Consider the following 18,467-nt stretch of genomic DNA (forward strand, 5'->3'; position numbering starts at 1 on the left):
AAGTTGCCGAAAAATATTATGTCAGCTATTAGGTCAATTTGCTGGGGTACTCAGGTACTTATCGAGCTGTCCCGCGCTGACGTATTTTTCAAGGGTTTATTAATAGATGCATATCTAAGATTACTAACGCACCAATAGATACATATATCTATATTAACTCAACTATATTGTCATAGTCGGATAGTTACCTTCAATATATTGAATGATTGAGACTCAATCTCTCAAGTCTTCTCTCGTCCAATATCCTCCACTGGTATCTGATTAAAAAAAAAGGCTCAAGATGTATGCGCTCACGCTGGCAGCAGAATTAAATGGGTGAGTGATGGTCAAAATATGCTCCTTGCTTCCCAGTTAATCAGAATGATTCCGTAGGGTTACCAATCTGCGGCCTAAGGATACCGCAGAGAGTCCTTTCTGGTATACCTTCACGGTCCAATGTACTTCATGCCGAGAGACGCACGGAAACCCCATTGCCATCAGCAGATTTGTAAGAGTTTTTGATCTTTATTGTCTGATATTATTATATAAATTCTAGGAGTGGTGAAATATCGTTAATGAGCCGTCTTTAGGAAACCAACGAGTTGAGTGGTAGTAGGGGAGAGGCAAATTTCGTATGGAAATGCAAGAATTGCAAGGTTGGTTGGCAATGAGGCCGAATGTATACGAGCTATAATTTAATACTTGAAGATGTAGCGAGAATCATCCTGCTCCATCAAGACTACTCCCAAGCCGTATGAACAAAACGAGCCTCCGAAACAACAGACGATCATCGAATTCGACTGCCGAGGCTTGGAGTTCGTAACTTTCACTCCAGAGGTAAGTGGCTTTTACATCTGTTTCGTCAAATATGCCTTCAAACTAATCATGGTATAGGGTGAATGGTTGGCAGATGGTATAGAGTCCGGAACTAAGTTCGAAGGGGTTGATCTACAAGAGGGAGAATGGTATGAGTACGATGAGAAAGCGAATGATGAGGTTAGCATTAAGGATTTGAATTGGGACATCAAGAGAGCTTGAGCCTTGCTGCCAAGACGAAGTTGACTACCTACCTTTCCGCCCTTGATATATGTGAGCCCAGTCAATATACCCCAGTTAAACCTTCAAATATTTCTGTCTTTACATCATTGAAATAGTGAGGTTTTCTTAATAATAGTAAGTGGGTGAATCACTCAATTCTGTCAGTTTTTGGTAGGAGCGGGGCAGAATTCTAAAAACGAAAGACCTCGATAGTCACATACGGCTTACCTGCAAATCTCACCGACCAATCAAAACATAAATCCGATTCAAGGGTCAATGGCCGAAAATTCAAGGTGCAGCCTTTACACCTTTGAACTTTTGAAGCTATTAATCCTGGAGCTCGCCGCGACAAACAACAACCACAATTCCTCACGAAACCTCACCGTCTGCATCCACCATGAGTGTAAGGTTCCTATCCGATTCATTCGGAAGCTCTTTTTTCTCACGAAGACAAACTAACTAAAATATAGTTCGTGCCTGTTAACCCGCGGCCTATGCTGCAAGACCTGTATGTTTCCCTACGCGAATCCCTAGGCGCCACGGTCAAGAAATTAACAGAAAAATAGTGTCAACAAGGACATCGTCGTGCGACTAAAGTGGGGTGAAACCGAATACCGCGGCCGACTCGTTAGCTCCGATAGCTACATGAACATTCAACTCACCAACGCCCAAGAATTCATCGACCAGAAGTTTACGAGCGACCTAGGACAGATCTTAATCCGGTGCGTTTCCTACATATACTATCCCATATCTATACACGAAACAATCGGGAGAAGGGTTGTGTGTTTATGTTTACTCTTTGAATAATTGGCTAATATGTCAATCTACAGGTGCAACAACGTATTATGGATCAAAGCCGCCGACCAAGGCGAGAACGGGGACGTCAAGATGGGCGGATAAGTTGAAGCTACAGTCGGGTCAGACGAAGGTGGCAGATATATACCCCTGAATGAAGCACTATCTTGATGTCTAGGAAGAACGAAGCAAGGCAGAACATGACACACGGGTTTATGATGACGGGCAAGGTCTCGACAGCCTCGAGGCAACTGCGATGAATGTATACGACCTACTGCCTGAACAGGAAACAGAACGGGATGGGCATTTTTGTTGTTGCTCGATCGTCATGGTAGTTCTTTTTGAATTCATCGCGAAACGGAATAGCTCAATCGCCAACTCGGTGGTCCTGAGCAGGGCAACACCGGAAAGGAACTAGTCTAAGGACAGCCCCTAAAAATGCAAATGCTTTTCCCCTAACCTAACCTAACCTCGTCTCTCTGTCTCTACAGTACCTTGCCTGTGTCTTTTCTTTTAATCTCCGTCCTCCGAGACCATGTATCACAGCAGGCAAGCCACTTTACGGCTACTGCATAACTCCGACCCTCCAACCTTGACCCTCTGTGACGGACTAACCCACATGAATGCCTCGACCATCCACTCATACCACACCTTCGCGTCATCCGTCTGCCTCCACATGCTAACCTCCAGTTCGGTATCCGGCGGGAAGTAGAGCGGTTCCTAGATCCTCCCATTAGCACAACACGTAAAAGTATTAAAAACGATAAGTATAGCAACGGCATACCTTCAGCGGAAAGAAGATCGGAAACCAAGAAATCATATCCTTGCTCTTCCTCTGTATTAAATCCGGCAGCGTGCTCAGCTCGACCTTCCCATCCACCATGCCTCTACCCTCCTCCTCACCGTTCGCCCCCGTCTTCGACTCATACAGCACCGCCTCGAAGTACCCCGCGAGCCCATGTACGACGCCCCGAGTCCGACACACAAACGTCATACAGCAATGGCGGGCGTTATGATCATTCGCGCCGACGGCTCCCGCCATACTCCCTCCACCACCGCCCGCAACACCGCCCGCACGTCTCGCCTCCACGGCATCCATCGTCGCCTTCGGCAGCGGGTGCGCGAACTCCCACGCCTGCTGGAAGCGAGGGTGATCCGGGACGCCCTTGGCGGCCACGAAATCGATCGCGAAAAGGCGCACGACCCAGGGCGTATCAAACGCATTCGCATCGGCGGCCGCCGCGCGCTGACGGATGTCGGCATGGATACGCGGGGAGGAGATGGGGCTCGCGTGCGCGGTGTACGATGCCGGGATCGAGATACCCGAGCCAGGGGCTAGCACATGCTGGATTCCATCGAGACACTCGGGGCTGAGCTCGTTGTCGGCGAAAGAGCCGAGGAGCTCGGACACGAGGATGTCGACTTTACCGTAGACCGGGGGGTCAGATGGTGGGGAGAGAAGCGGGCCTTTCCATGCTCGCATGTCGGTTTTCACGACGGTCACGCGGCCGTTCCATTCTCGCTGGTTTTGCCGTAGGAGGTACACGTACGCGTTTGGGTTCTTTTCTACGGCCCACACGCGTACCGGGACGCCGGTCGATTCGCTGGCTCGGAGTGCGCGTGTGACGAGGGGCCCTCGACCGGATCCTGCGACTGCGATCACGACTTCGCCATCAGGTCCTGATTTGGGCTTTCCTAGCGTATCCCACTCCTTGAGTGCGGCTGCGATGGCCATTTCATATTGGAAGTACTTCACGGGGTCGCCCTCGAAGACTTCGTATGTGACAGATTCAAGGTTGTCTGAGAGGGGTTGTAGGGGCGACTGTAGCCAGTCCTGAAAGCCTGTTAGGGTGGTCTGCTCCAAGTCGTCGAGAGGCTCCTGGTGTCTCTCAAGGTGTCGTAGATAAGCCGAGTAGCCGTTCTGCCCCTGGAAATTACTGCTGCCACTGCCGCTTGCGGTATGCTGTGCGGCAGCTTCGACGAGGGTCGGGAAGTCTGCGCTCGTTATCTGCTTAGGATCCGAATCGGCCTGTACTTCCGGGCCCACATCGCAAAGGAGGAAGTATGGCGCGTTTTTCAGACGCATGTAGGTGAAGATCAAGTCTTGGTGATGGTGGCTAAGGGATGGATGGCCGGCTTTGTTCGTCTGAAACGTTTGGGGGCCAAACGTCAAGTATTGGAGAGGCTCTGAGAACCATCTCGTCTGGAGTTCTTTCTCTGGAAGCACACGAGGAATTTTGAGGGCTTAGTGTTCCTTATATTAGCACTGAAGCTACTGATGGTGCTGTAGTCATTGTGGTAAGTATAGTAAAGGGCACTTACCAACAAAAAGCCGGGCATCGTATTCACAAACAGTGCGAATGACGTGCCAGGAATCCCAAGCACTGAAAAGGTCAATCTCCTTCTCTTTAGAAGGCGTCTCACTCGCACTTTCGTCGAACAGAGACAGCAGTGGTACCTTTTCTTCCAGACTAGGCTCACGATACATGGGAATGTGAATGATAATGCTAACTCGCGTTCCGACGGAAAAGGCTTCATGGATAGCTCGAGCATACTGCGCGATGCCTTGGCTGTTGCCGATCTTAATCGAGTCTTCCCTAGGCCCAGGTACTATGATGCTCCTAACACCACAGAAATTCGCATAGGAGACCTCCAAATTTAGAACCTGCCTGGAAATGCTCGAGATGATATGATTAGAAGAACATAAGTCGATCCAGGGGCTGGAGTAGGCAACAAGGCCACTCGTATATGTTCCCGGGAAGAGGTTAGTATCCTCGGTGGTTAATGGTGGTACCACGGGATCCAATATCGAGCCGGCTTGCTCATTATTCTTGGCATCCAACAGGCTGGCTTTTAGGAGGTTCAAGACACGGTCATGAAAATGCTCATTAGTGATTGGTGTCGTGATAAAACTGAACTGTGAGCGTGTGAGTAGCGCAGTACAGAATTTGAAAGACGACTACTTACACCAGAATTCAGAACTTGGCCATATTGTAAATCAGTCAATGTCTCTGATCTTGTTGAGTCATGTTGGCCGATGTAAAAAGTCGGACGGACTTCATTGTGATCAAACTCCTGGTCGAATGAATCCAACATCTTAACACGGCTAGCAGGGTGTATAGAAGGTGAACTATTTTTGTTTTACTACCTACGTTTTAGGTGGTATCAATATGGGGAGAAGTACTGCTGGTGTTTTATGTTTGTCACTAGTAAGGTTAAAGAGTTGGTGGTGTATATTTTAGCCGATGGTTAGGTACCTACCCATCGTTATATGAGATACAAAACTTCGGAGTCGGGTCAAGGAGTAAAGATTAGACGAAGAAGTATGGCCTTGATATGAAGGATGCTTGTTAATATAATTCTCTGCTGTATGGTAAGATGGAGGCTGAGGTATCGAAAATATACGGAAAAACAGTGACCAATGTTTTAAACATCCGAACTGCTCATTGGCCAAGTTGCTGCTACGGATGCACAATACTAGTACCTAAACCAGATTGGGTATCTACGAACATTGAAGTGGCAGAATATTCAATAAATATTTCGTTACGAGATGGAAACAGTCGTTTAAGGTTAAATTAATTTTCAGTACATCCATATTTTATCTTGGGAAGGAGGTAGCACATATTTAAGAGGTTTCAACTCAAGGTTTAAGATGGGATATTCGCATATTACAATAGGAAACTCGATATAATTATTAAAAATCACTAAAAATCACATCTGGTGTTGGGTTATGTATCTGATCAACCACGTGACTCAGCCCTCTATGTGAGTGGAGTAACTGTTTAATAAAGTACCGACAAGGTATCGATTAATTGAATATTGACCTTACCCAATCCCGCCTAACCTTCACCCCACCTGCCCACTTTCAAAGCTCCCAATACCTGTGGAAGCTTGAGCATCAAAGATATTTGTTCCCGCAGCAAACCAACCGATAAAAAGAAAATCGTCCAGATCTAACAAAATGAACCGTCGTATGGTTAGCTTATACCTGATCCTTGGTGTCTCTCTACCTTACGAAGCTAACCATCCAATCCTTACTACTAGCTTACCAAGGAAGATGAAGCAGCCGGTGAGGAGGTCGAGGTCCGTCGCGAAGACCAAGACAAGATAAATAAATTCAGTCGCTTACATCAACGAGAACTGGGTCTAGAAGATGAGCTGAAAGCCAAGAATGTACGAGAAGCTAGGCTCCGACCTTGAAAAAGACAAATATGATTGCTAACGGGACCTTATTATAGAAAGAGAAGGAAGAACTCGACGACATCACCATGGAACTCGAGCTTGCCGACGAAGACGACAAAATACCGTAAGAATATCCCGAATATCCAGACGAATTCCTTAATGAAATATGAGCTTCGTAGCCGGGCGACACCCGAATGAGCCTCTATGGTGACTTGGAGGGGTCTTAGAAGCGCTAACAAGCGGCTCGACACATAGGTACAAGATTGGTGATGCTTTCTTCCACATACCATTACCACAGGCGCAAGAACTACTAGCCTCATCGACTGCTCGGATGGAGGAAGATGTATCAGGGCTCGAAGACAAGCTCGCTACGGTGAAAGACGAGATGACACAATTAAAGGTTGAGCTCTATGCACGTTTTGGGCGTAGTATCAACCTTGAGACATGATATCGGCTAGTCGTCGGGCTGAAAAGTCAGCAACGAGATTGCATGACGCCACGAGGCTCTACGATACTCCTGACAAACCTCACGATGGTCGCATACAATCGCCAAATATCTAATCTCGAATATTCAGCACGGAATAGGAGGATGAATTGGCTATTGTCGGCTAGGACAATATATGGTTGATTAAGACATGAGATACCGAACTTGCCACCAGCTGGTAATATCCAATTTCAGTCGATAGAGTGTTGTGGGGGTTGTTGGTGGGATGGTGTCAGCAATCGACATGGGTACATGAGCCATCCTCAGCTTCACAAACACTTCACGATATTGCCTAGGTAATTAAATGCAACGACATCCAAACACCGGCTCGATACTTTTGCTCATCTTGTTATCGTGGCGCTTTCTGATTTTGATATTCCTTTCGTCGGTTAAGTAACCTCAGCTTAAGGTACGATCTACAACACAGGCAAGCTAGCAAGTTCCAAGGTTTTCTTCGATCCTTCCATTCCGGGATTTTCAACTGAGACAAGCGCGGGGCCGAGATGTGACACCCGGCGCAGGCCGCTTACATAACCTTATTTGATGGAGAAATCCGATTCCCAGGCTTGATTCCCCATTCCCGCATCACACATGCAAGGAACCATCGCGACCTAGTGATGTCATAGCCAAGCCACCGGGAGACAAAGGACTTTCCAAACTTGCCAACAACAAACAGGGCAGAATCCTAGTGGCGCCACGCATGTCATTCATTTTATGGGATATGGAATTGGCAATTAATAAAAAGAAGATCAGTATGAGATATTTCTATTATTTACCTACTACCCGAACCTATATTGTCCCTTTATGCACGCTTCCGAGCTTCGGTCAATCGGTAAATCTAATTAAACATACGATCGTTCTATAATACATTCGTTTGCCTAAGACTACCTAATTATGAACCTATCATATCATCGGTTAGCATGGCTATTGCCGCTACTGTTAGCTAGGACAGCCATAGCCATACCACCGAGTCATCCTATGATTACACCAGCTCCAGACCTCAAGAATCGAATAGTAGAGCGCGATTTCGATGCCGTCGATTACGTCCACAGCCTTATTACTAGTTTGGGAAGCGATGTATCGAGCTACGTAGCGTCAGGCGTACCTCAGTTCTTTCAAGACCTGCCTAGTGGTACAGCCGTCGAAAGTTCTTTGGGGATAAACAGCTCAGATCTTGCCGCTACGCCGACTCAAGTCCTAAATCTCCCGTAAGAACCACGTTACAACTTCCCGCCTCCTTGCCAACAGCAATACGGTGTTAATATATTGACAAATTTAGAGCATATGCAAATTGGACCGACCAAGGATGGAACGTCAGGATACATGGCAATGTCTACAAGCAACCCAATATCTCGGAATCGAAGCTGAATGACTTGGCCAATATATTTCTAGTTGGTACGGATATTGAGGAATTGTCACTGCCGGAGCAAACGCAGGCGAGGAATATGACGGCTTCTATCTTCGTCGTCCAGCAAAGGGATGTGAACGTCACTATGAACTTCGAGAACGACGTCAATATCCGCCCCGACGCAAGCGGCGGTGTTATCAATGCTGTAAGTCAGCATATGAAGAGCCAGCATAGTATATGTTCCACCTAGCTAAACATGATCAATTCATAGGAAGGGGGTGCGCAAACGCTAAAACTTCCATACCCGACCACCGACGAGGGAGATTTCGATACCTTGGTCGTTTTGCAGAACACAACAGGTCCCAACGGTGGACATTTGATGGCTGGAAACGCTACTTCATCCATTCAGGCTCTCAACATGTATGCAAATGGGACTAATTCAGGCAATGCGACGGCCTACCTAGTACCGCCAGAGGGTTTCACCATTATCTCCGATATCGACGACATTCTCCGTGTCACCAAAATCTATGATCCGAAGGAGGGTCTCCTGAACTCATTTGCTCGAGCGTTCACGCCGTGGATGAACATGCCTGAGATCTACGCGAATTGGTCCGCCTCGATCCCGAATTTCCACTTTCATTATCTCACCACGACACCAGAGCAAGTGACAAGGAATTACATGGAGTGAGTATATACTTCTCTAGTCTAAAGTAGTTACCATGTGATCGTCGAACTAACCTTGGGTTTCCAAAGCTTCATCTTCAAGACATACCCCCTAGGTTCATTCGACACGCGACCCCTCAACTTCTCAGACGTCTCCGCAACACTGTCAATCCGCAAAGCGCTACTAGACAAGATCTTCCAGACATTCCCGCAGCGTAAATTCGTCCTCATCGCCGATACATCCAACTCAGATGTAATGAAGGATTACCCGCAGATGGTAAAAGACTACCCAGGCCAGGTCCAGTGCATTTTCCTACGCAACACGACCGCCACAGATAGCTCGGACTTGTTTCCCTACAATACGAAGGGCTTCGAGGGTATCGATCAGAAGCAGTACATGTTCTTCCTAACACCTGACGATCTGAAAGGTGTCGATATTGTTGGTGGGAATTGTTATAATCCAGCCGTTGTCCAGAACGTGACGTTCGGGTATCAGGGGCGCGGGTTTGGGAATGCTGGTGCTCGCTCTGCTCAATGGGGCTGGAGTTGGGGTTGGTTACCGGTGATAGCGGCGCTTTGTTTGTCCTTCTAATGTCCTAATGCTTGGGAATTGGATAATTTATAATCACGATTACGACAGTACATGACTTAATATAGGTGTATATAAGGTATTACGGTATTACCATTGTTCTCTCAACCAAATTTGTTTCTTGCTGCTAGAGATGTAATTAAAATTTCGTTTCGGCTGGAGGAAAAGGTACGTGATAAACGAAACTCAATAGACATGGCAAGGTTACCTTATGGCAATTCTTTGCCAGTCTCAGATGTCTTTTCGCGTACTCTTGATAGGTATCAATTCGGAAATAATGAAGTACCATCGCTGCCGTCCTTACTCCTTATTGATATTTCTGCCGACACGAACTCACGTAAAAATCACGTGAAACTTCAGATAACGCGAACTCGAGTCGTAGTCTCCGATTCCCATATATGGCTTTCGTTGGATATTTCGCGTATAAGGCTGTTCGATAATCGTGGGTATACTTGTTTACTATTGTAGTTACAACTTGGGCATCCGACCATAGGTTCGTTCGTGTAGTTCTAGTGGAAGATTTTGAATTCGGTGGGCAGACATACCCCTATCTCAGGAGGTAGCATGATGAAAACCAAGGCGTTGAAGATATAAGCAGAGGTTCTAAGGTTCGTCTTCAGGAATTTACGCGGAAATTCTACTTAGCATCAAGTTAATACATATAGCGGTTGGAAATAACAGATGATCGGTCTTGACTCGTCGGCTATAGAACATTATTCTATTTATCAATATCTTATAATAAAGAAATCGCTCAAGGTCGACGGTACGTAAGATAGGTTATCGGGATGTACCTAGGTAGGTATGGTTTGGTATATCTCCCTCCTTTTTCGAAATTGTCCATCCATGAGCTCATGACCGCGTTCGTTCCCCTTATCCTTCGAGTGTTTATCTTCGCGTTGTGAGATATTATATCAGGCTTAGAGGGTATCGGGATATAGCGCGTTGGGGAGTTTATAACTGGACGAAGGGCGATATAATGTCGGGGAAGGCCGCCATCGAGTAGGAATATCGCGCGTCTCCTATCATCCCCTCGCTTTAGTGTTGATAGGGCCTATAACACTGTAAGAGATTAGGGAGTTAATTTAGTTAAGGTGTTAGGTAGGTAGCTACGCGTTAGCTTTATGATACAGCTTTTCCCGTACAATTCCTCGTTGAGTATCTCGCTGATAGAGAAGATTCTTGCTTTACTCAAGATGGATATTTGGAAAGAAGGTACATCGGATTCGTGGGCTAGAAAGGGATAAAGCCACAACCCCCGGTTCGGTAATAATGTCCGGTACACCAACGCATGAGTTCAATATAATACCTATTATCCCTTTACATCCACAAGATAGGCGTGTTAGCCCCAAGTAGTTCTATTTTATGAAACATAGTTTCCGAGGTCGAGATTACCTAACGAGTAAGATTTACTCAGTTGGTCCAAGTCCTTTCTCATAGGTCCTTTCGGTCTGCTTGGTAGCATGATATACAGCGGGGATTGTTTACCATGCTATCTCACTCATTATCGTGCCACCGTTTCAAATTTAAAACGGTTAGATAGTTATCCATGATTATTCTCCCTCTTCAGCATCATTATGACATTAAACCATGCATTTAATGCCACATTAGCCCTCCGGCTATTATCATAGAATTGCGTCAATGATCATAGGTAGTTAATACGGACACTATGTGTGTCGATCTTCGGGAACCAACCACTCGGGACTTTTGGAGCATGTCCCATCATGTGATGAAAGTTGGCTGTCGAAGGAAAATAAGTACATCATAACTACTTTCCCAGTAGGTACCTACCTACCTACCCAACTTTTAACCAGCGGTCTGACGAATTTTGAATAATGTTGGCCGACAAGAGTAATCTTCTTCTAAAGAGGTAATAATTATTTGTAAGAGGTTAGTTAAGTAGACGAAGGATCGATGATTTCTACAGAGACTGCATGAATCAAAAGCAAAATTACATAATAAGTTATCCCGGTACCTATTTTCAGAATGCAAGTAAATCAAGGAGTTATTCGGGGCCTGCAGAAATTTCCTGCTGTGGTGTCTTAAAGAACGCCACTTAGCTCCTTCAACGAATAAAAGTCTACGGCTGTAGTTGATTTGCGAGGAAATAGTGTATCGCGTAGTATTTCTTTCGGCCAATCGTGATCGCTCCATGCGGTCATAAAACAAGTATAATCATACATGAAATTTACATCTACACGAAAACAACGGTCTTCTAGTGATGTTCAATGTCGTGACAGCAATCAAATATTCGACATATCAGCTGAGTTTACTCAACAAGGGTAATTTCCATAACCCATCCTACATATTAGGTAGGTAGTGTGTAAAATTTCTTACGACTAGTTCATAGTGTTCTGGTGTGGCATACATCCATTGAACTAAACTAGGGGGGACTACATTGCCGGTTATAGGATTATATAGTTAGAAGCTAGACGCCCTCAATTGTACATCATTACACAAGATCATTTGCTAGGTAGGTAGCTTGTAATCGTGTCATAATTCCTCAATTTGGCCTTTTACAAGCGAGTTTGCTAAAAGCCGCACCAGGTTCTGGATGATCACACCAATATGACCACGAGATAAATTTAGGGGTAGCGCATCACGGCCGTACTGAAAGATATGATACCTACCTAGTACGTACACGTGTATGTCGCTGTTACGAAGTCTTTATCTTCACACTTGTTTTATGGTCTAGATTAGGCATATCCTAGGCAGCTAGGGAGTATTACAATAGCGCCGCAGGCAGCGACCTCAAGTCCTAGATCGATGGTTGATCACTTTGATGCCACGTATCTCTAAACGAGCTTTGATATAGAGTGTTGGGTTGGTTGGCGAACCTCGATAAGTTTAAATGATACGAGTTTAGATACTGCTAAGGGTATTTCGATGGTAAGGCGCAGATATCCCTCAGAGTGACATGACATCTCTTTGGGGTAACATATGGATAGATTTGAATATCAAAATTCTATTATTCAAACATCTACGGCACATGAAATATGATATTCGGACCAATTGATAGAACCCGACTGGTTGTATGCTTCCTATCGCCGAATCTCGTCGTGCCGGGTAATGATCAACGATAGGAATGCCAATAGTCTAGTGATGAAACATAAATTTGGCTTCCTGAACCGATGTCGCGGATGACTCCTCGTGATGTTCGTTCCCTTACATTAAACCCGTTACGGCAAATCACTGCCTAGATTGTTTCTAGAAGCTACGGCCGTCACTGTCAACCCAACGTTAGAAAGGGTCAACGAATAAGACGTGAAGCAACTCAGTAGCTTAGTCTTGGCTCTTGCATCTGAATAGAGAAAATAATAATAATACCACCCTTCCAAAATCTGCGCGGACCGGATTGGGACATGTGTTTGCCCTTGCCTTGTAAGAGTAGATTAGACTCGTTGGAGTACCGTAGATAGCAAATATCAAACCTAATACGACATGATGTATCGTACAATATAATTCCACCTCGTGAACAGTAGGCGACGACGTACGTAGATTTACGCATACCAATGAATACGGCTTCTTGTGCATGAAGTTCATTCAAAGAACTCCATTTTGTCATCACATCACCACATCCTGCAGCTCCTCGGCAAGCTTCTCGGTAATATAGTTAGAAAGAATCCTGGCCGCAACAGAGGAGCCTTCGGAACTATCAGGTATCAGTTTCTAATAGGATATCACCGGATGGTGTTATACTTAGGTAGAGCGCGGTGTTTAGGTAATGTGAATACCGTAGTCAAGTCCTTCATGTGGGATTTGTACTTGGTAAGCATACTAGGTACCGGATTGACAGTGAATTAAAGATACATTATTCCTAATGGAATAATGACTTAAATGATAGTCTCTTTTACTTTGGATCTTTTCGTGGCGTTAACAATATTCGAGCCGAGCTATCTTTCGTCTTTGTTCTAGAACGGCTTGTTCCTTCATTTCGTCTGGTATCAATGTTTCAGCCCTACTAGGTACGAGGACCAAAACCATTACCCTGTCAGCTTACCGTAAAGGAGATGTTTACCTAGGTAAGTAGTAGGTAAGCTGACGTCCCACTCGCGCTAGAATTGACCCAATACCATGCCGACGTGATAGAGTGGATTTTTACCGAACAAGTCCGAATTCCGCAGTTGGAGATAAGGCGTCGAGAACTTGGAGAAGCGGCTAGGGGTTTGTCGGCCCGGTGGGAGATCTGGGACATCTATTGACCTACCTAGAGTAGGTACCTCATGTATGGTATTTCTAAATTTCAGCTTGGTGCAGATCACCACCGCCGAACGGTTGACGCGCATGGAAGGGGACATCAGCGGGGTGGCCTGTGTGGTGTAAATCCCTGGGTACCTGTAAAAGGAGGTCTTATTGCATCTAATACACATATCGGAGGTGTAACACAGCATGTATGTAATACACTAATAAATCGGAGGTGGCAGGGTGGGTCGTACGAGATTTGCAGCTGTCAGATCCATTATTACCTACAGTGGTATTACATGGTAGGCATCGCGGAATCGGGAATTATACCAGGTATGTCGGTAGCTGTGATCGAAAGTAATTTATAGTGTTGCATTTGCGCGTAATCTATCAATGCTTACGCGTTCATCCTTCGTTGCCGATGCTGTTCGCGCTTATGCTCACGAAGTATTTTACATCGTATGTTGACGATTGTAGGTTTGAAGTTGAGGATATCCGCGGTTGTAGAAAAAAGAAATGTAAGGAGCTAAAGAGTCGCCGTTGAAAGCATGGACACATGAGAAGTGGAGTTCTGCGGCCCGGGAAAGCAAGTCCAAGAATAAAGCACGTGGCCGGACAGGGCTTCTAATACCCCATACCGGGAAGCCCCCACCCATAATGCTCCTAACATGTTAGCGGCTACGGGCAGCTGCGTCCTAGCGTTCCCGATTTCCCAACCACCCCTTCCCCATGTAATTAGACCGACTGGTTCGGCTAGATGAGTCCGTTTCATTGCCCGTGCAGACTTAGACCCGTACGTATCCATGTATATTCATCATCACTGCTACCTAGATATGAATAATATTTCCTTGGCAAAAGCACATGAGGTTGCGTTTTTAGGTACCCTAAATTCCCTAATTCAGATTTGTCGTCGGTTGTCGGCTATCGATTGCCCATCTTTATCCCTTTTTACTCTGTCTATGTGTTTCTCTGTTTCTCGGAAGATTGACATAGTCGGTACTAGGTATGTTCAAGGAAACTAAGAGGAAGATGATGTGGAATCTTATCTCTTTATTTTCCATATATGATACCATATCGTCTATGGTGGAAGGAATTTTGAATACTACTATGGTAGGTATCCAAATAGTTTAAGGTCCGTCCTGACCGTAGCATTCTTGCAACATAAGTCGAGCATCGCAATTCCGTGTCGTACGAGTCTGCTAACATAGTACCTAGGTTGTTTAGCCTCGCGGACCATTGCCCTCATCTTGACTTTGATAGTCTCAAGTACCTAGGTAGGTATTTGAAGGGTCTCAATACCTACCTACATTGACCCATCTCCGAGTATAACATTGATCAAATCATAAATTTTAATGAGTCGGTTTAAAATGCCTCTACTATCATAACTTACATAAGCAGCTGCAGCAAGGTCTACCACATTCTAGAAACAGATCTCTCCATCCGTGTTTTACTTGCGGGGCGCTTACAGGTTGTGGGACAGAGGTAGGTCAGTCATCACGAGGCTCACACTCAACGCGATAACTCATGCAGTAGACCCAATCAAGGACCCCGAGATCTGTATTGCGACGCTGTTCCATCTTCTTACTAGCTGATGTTATGCCGCCACTTCGGCCTCGCGTATCTTTATCCGTTGAACGATTTTTTTTCTTCATCCTTCTCCACTAGCAAAAGATTTCGTGTGTAGGCTCGAAGCTTCCAACATATCGGGTTTCTACCAAAACATTGCTAAACGAAGCGTCGAATACTAAAGTGAGGTGATGAACATCTTCATTCATGCGTATAGCTTGTGGGATAAACCTGTGTAAAGTGTCATTTTACCATTGGTTATGGCCGCACTAGTGTTGAAAACCTCGAAAATATCTATGGATATCTCGGCCCCTCGTCCTATCATTAGGGCGTGGTATGCGTATTCCCGAATTACAACAAGGGTTTGTTGTGAGGCCGAATTATAAATATTTTCACTGTCAGTCTACGTAGAATACTCCTCCTCATGCCCAGCCACGCTAATGAGGATAGAGGTACATATTAGAGATTTTGTACGAAACGCCGCCCTTTCCGCCCACACGATCGTCAGGTCATATGCGCCCCACTATCTGGATTGTCTTAGAGATCCTGCAATGGTTAAATGTACTACCTTATGATCCTTGAAAATTAGGTATATCAACAGTCTCATTTCTATGTTCGATGTCTTTGCTGCCATAATTGGTCGTAAGTCATTGCCTTTTCAATAACTCGTAGCCGGGACTGGCGGTCCAGGAGTGGCACTGGTCGTCATGACGATGGGAACCTGAGTCTGATTGACCTTGTACCTCAGTGCCCATTGATTTCCAGTCTCGTCTGTAATATTGACAATCTCCATCAAGGTGTAGTGTACAACGCCGTCTTCAACTCGTGGGACGCAGATGTCATGGGAGTACCTCGACGGAGGAGTCTCAGAAGCTCCACTGTCGCCATCTCGTCCTTCCGCCTGTACTGAAGCATTAGCTAACTCTTGATCTAATGTGAGATGATCGTATTCCTGTGTAGGTAACTTACGCAGCAGTTTGCACAAGGGGAATTATTCACATAAACCCAATTAGGGCAGTTATGGGTATAGAAGTATTTGCATCGATACTTGTAGTAGCCACCGCTTCCACTCATGGTGATAAAAACAAGTCAGTCGCCTCGATAGTCTGTAGGCGGCTTCGAAGAAAGGTCTTGACGACCGAGTTGCGGGATAAACGAGGAATATAGGTACTGAGTGATGGGACAGGAGGTGACTGCCCGCTGGCAGCCGAGCGATGGAGCTTCACTGACGGACAACAAAGTCCAGAACAGTAAAAGAAGTTACAGTCTAGTACTAAAGAACCCAAAATGGCTCTTCCTGCAAGGATGCTCCGAAAAGCAATGGGATCTACTCAAGGTAGGCGTGCGGAAGCACCCTTATTTATCCCTTCAGGGGTATTTCCTTATGTACGTATCTTAGCTACGTACTACCTAGACACCCTAGGTAGGTAGGTATTTTATTCCGTTTCTAAACCTACCTATTACCTACTTAGTACCCATCTGTGAAGATAGCTTTACCTGCCTAGGAGGGAGAGTGTACATATTTAAAAAGGTTGAAAGGCCAGCCTACCTACCCCCTGCTATGCATCATTGAGGACCCTGCAACAACAAGGGTCGATAGGTGGATCCCCATTTATTCTGGAAACACACCTTCATTTAGTATGGTACCCTGTCATCGAATAGAAGCATATGAAAAACAGCTGACAGATACCTACCTAGTACCTACCCAGCGTAATATCTCTGATATATCATTATGTACGGTGGTCTCATATATGCAGTACCTGTGTAGCATATTTGAATTTTAAAGGTAGATACTGCTAGGTATTAAAGTAATGTTCCTCGGACAAGTAGGATGCAGGACTCAGCGCCGGCAGAAAAAATGATCGGGCCACAATTATTAAGCCGTGTGGTGTAATGTCATGAAGGAATTGAAATACGACGTTACAATAACAGAATAAAAAAATAGTCGGCCATTAGCGGTGACTCTGATAGAGGGAAGACACGGACTATACGAGCCAGCTGCGGATTTGAATTCTATCCGACGTTCGTTCTTGGTTGGTCCTTTTATGTCTGGGAGTAGGTAAGTTAGTAGTAACTGTTGTCCAACATTCCAATATACCTAATTAGATTATCATCTGGTATTGTTGTCGCCGAATTGTTGTCACGCACACACATACGCGCCACACGGGATCTTGTCCATTGCGATCTGCCATTCCCAGGAGATCGAAACAGCGCTGGGGAGACGAGCTTGTCTCCCGTATGCGCCTCTGGTTACACTGCTGCCATATCATGTAGGTAGGTATGTAAATACGGTGGTGTAGGTGACTGGAGGCGTTATGCCATGTCATCGTATTTTCATTCTATCTTTTCTCTCCGCAACAACCCTACTTGCTCGCGGACTAATTGTCCCAATTTGAAGAGCACATCCCGGGACCCTGAGATGAGGCTGAAGATGGACAGCTAAATATACAATTATTGGTTAGGATGTTATCCGGTGAGTACCTAACGGCATGAGATAAATCGATCCCCTGTGTTGTCCTACCTAAATGGAACTAGTTCTAATGTTGTCTGCTGTCAGTTACAGGCTTCAAATTACCTATCTTGTAGGTACATGAGACTAGACTAGATACATACATACATGATGTATGTATATCCATATCTAGATGTACATACAACACGTAGACATGAGTTACCTCAGGGCTGCCTGCCATCTGTATGTACATGTATGTAAGATGTGAGCCGTATCATGTATATGTACATTCGTAGACATGTAGCACATATGTACCCCTAACTACATAGTAGTACCTGGTCATTTCCCCATAACGGCCCTTGCGTCAGCTTAGGATCAGCAAACCCTTATGCCGGGAAAGCACTGGCTCCCGCTTTTTTTACTAAGTCGGCTAGGGCCTTCTGCTTAACCTGGGTTGAAAATTCTCCGGGGTCCAGCAAAAGAGACCCTTGACATCACTTCTTGGATTTCCCACACCAATCCTTATCAACAACAAAATCTTTTCCAAGAAGCCAGACTTCTTATTATTTATAAATGAAAATGAAAATAAGACGGATTCTCGCGCCACAATCTTATCTATCATATATCCTTTACATATAACGAACGTAAGAAGCTGCATGCAAGTCTTCTTCCATTGCGTTGCCATCCACGATGTATGCATTTTCATTTCTGAACATAAGGCTCACCTAATCATTCACATCGGTCCATAACCATCAGTAGTTCTAGGCTTGAGAGAATTATGGTTTGCCTCTCGTCTTTCTTTGGTAAAGAAAAAAAAATCTTAACGGTAATTACTTGCCATGGGAAAAACTAACAATAGAGACTTATAGGTTCTAAAGTTGCCCCTTCGCTTGCTAAGCGCGATGCTACACCACCAATTACTCGACATACCACATACATTAGGTACCTACCTGCAAAATTTGTACCTACGTGTATGGATAGCGCATTAACAATTGGTCCTGGCCGGGCCGCTCTATAGCAAATCCAGGTTATCGGCTTCCAGTACCCAGGGTGATGTTACCTGCCGATCCCGACTCACCCGTCGCATCTACCAACGAATAGCCTTGATAAAGCCACTCTAAGAATGGTCCAGGTACTTGAAACTGAACTTGTTAGTGCTGCGTACTAGTATTTTCTTCACCATAGAAGAGCGCAG

General features: G+C 45.3%; 6 protein-coding genes across 6 annotated transcripts; 4 read left to right on the forward strand and 2 right to left on the reverse strand.

The window, feature by feature from the left end:
• Positions 1-219: 219 nt before the first annotated feature.
• Positions 220-1,137, forward strand: GGS22DRAFT_169975 (DUF866-domain-containing protein). Its single transcript, XM_047962401.1, has 5 exons — positions 220-315; positions 373-487; positions 570-635; positions 694-816; positions 874-1,137. The coding sequence occupies exons 1-5, from the start codon at positions 281-283 to the stop codon at positions 1,015-1,017; spliced, it is 483 nt and encodes a 160-aa protein (XP_047816479.1). The 5' UTR covers positions 220-280; the 3' UTR covers positions 1,018-1,137.
• A 153-nt stretch (positions 1,138-1,290) lies between these two features.
• GGS22DRAFT_47400 (LSM domain-containing protein) lies at positions 1,291-2,132 on the forward strand. Its single transcript, XM_047967167.1, has 4 exons — positions 1,291-1,420; positions 1,488-1,525; positions 1,584-1,739; positions 1,848-2,132. The coding sequence occupies exons 1-4, from the start codon at positions 1,415-1,417 to the stop codon at positions 1,915-1,917; spliced, it is 270 nt and encodes an 89-aa protein (XP_047816480.1). The 5' UTR covers positions 1,291-1,414; the 3' UTR covers positions 1,918-2,132.
• A 220-nt stretch (positions 2,133-2,352) lies between these two features.
• GGS22DRAFT_191240 (Skb1 methyltransferase) lies at positions 2,353-4,908 on the reverse strand (the record flags this gene model as incomplete). The annotated part of the gene is made up of 4 exons (XM_047965089.1): positions 2,353-2,532; positions 2,597-4,056; positions 4,135-4,729; positions 4,780-4,908. 4 exons carry the CDS (start codon positions 4,906-4,908, stop codon positions 2,353-2,355), a joined length of 2,364 nt encoding a protein of 787 aa, XP_047816481.1.
• Positions 4,909-5,661: 753 nt separating this feature from the next.
• Positions 5,662-6,907, forward strand: GGS22DRAFT_47438 (prefoldin subunit 4). Its single transcript, XM_047967168.1, has 4 exons — positions 5,662-5,788; positions 5,857-5,985; positions 6,051-6,118; positions 6,250-6,907. The coding sequence occupies exons 1-4, from the start codon at positions 5,774-5,776 to the stop codon at positions 6,440-6,442; spliced, it is 405 nt and encodes a 134-aa protein (XP_047816482.1). The 5' UTR covers positions 5,662-5,773; the 3' UTR covers positions 6,443-6,907.
• Positions 6,908-9,235, forward strand: GGS22DRAFT_47443 (uncharacterized protein). Its single transcript, XM_047967169.1, has 4 exons — positions 6,908-7,686; positions 7,758-8,031; positions 8,098-8,510; positions 8,580-9,235. The coding sequence occupies exons 1-4, from the start codon at positions 7,373-7,375 to the stop codon at positions 9,079-9,081; spliced, it is 1,503 nt and encodes a 500-aa protein (XP_047816483.1). The 5' UTR covers positions 6,908-7,372; the 3' UTR covers positions 9,082-9,235.
• Positions 9,236-15,481: 6,246 nt separating this feature from the next.
• Positions 15,482-15,897, reverse strand: GGS22DRAFT_191243 (uncharacterized protein; the record flags this gene model as incomplete). The annotated part of the gene is made up of 2 exons (XM_047965090.1): positions 15,482-15,724; positions 15,793-15,897. 2 exons carry the CDS (start codon positions 15,895-15,897, stop codon positions 15,482-15,484), a joined length of 348 nt encoding a protein of 115 aa, XP_047816484.1.
• Positions 15,898-18,467: the final 2,570 nt, after the last annotated feature.

This window comes from Annulohypoxylon maeteangense, assembly GCF_022496945.1.
Source record: "Annulohypoxylon maeteangense strain CBS 123835 unplaced genomic scaffold GGS22scaffold_15, whole genome shotgun sequence".
In the NCBI taxonomy this organism is placed as follows: Eukaryota; Fungi; Ascomycota; class Sordariomycetes; order Xylariales; family Hypoxylaceae; genus Annulohypoxylon; species Annulohypoxylon maeteangense.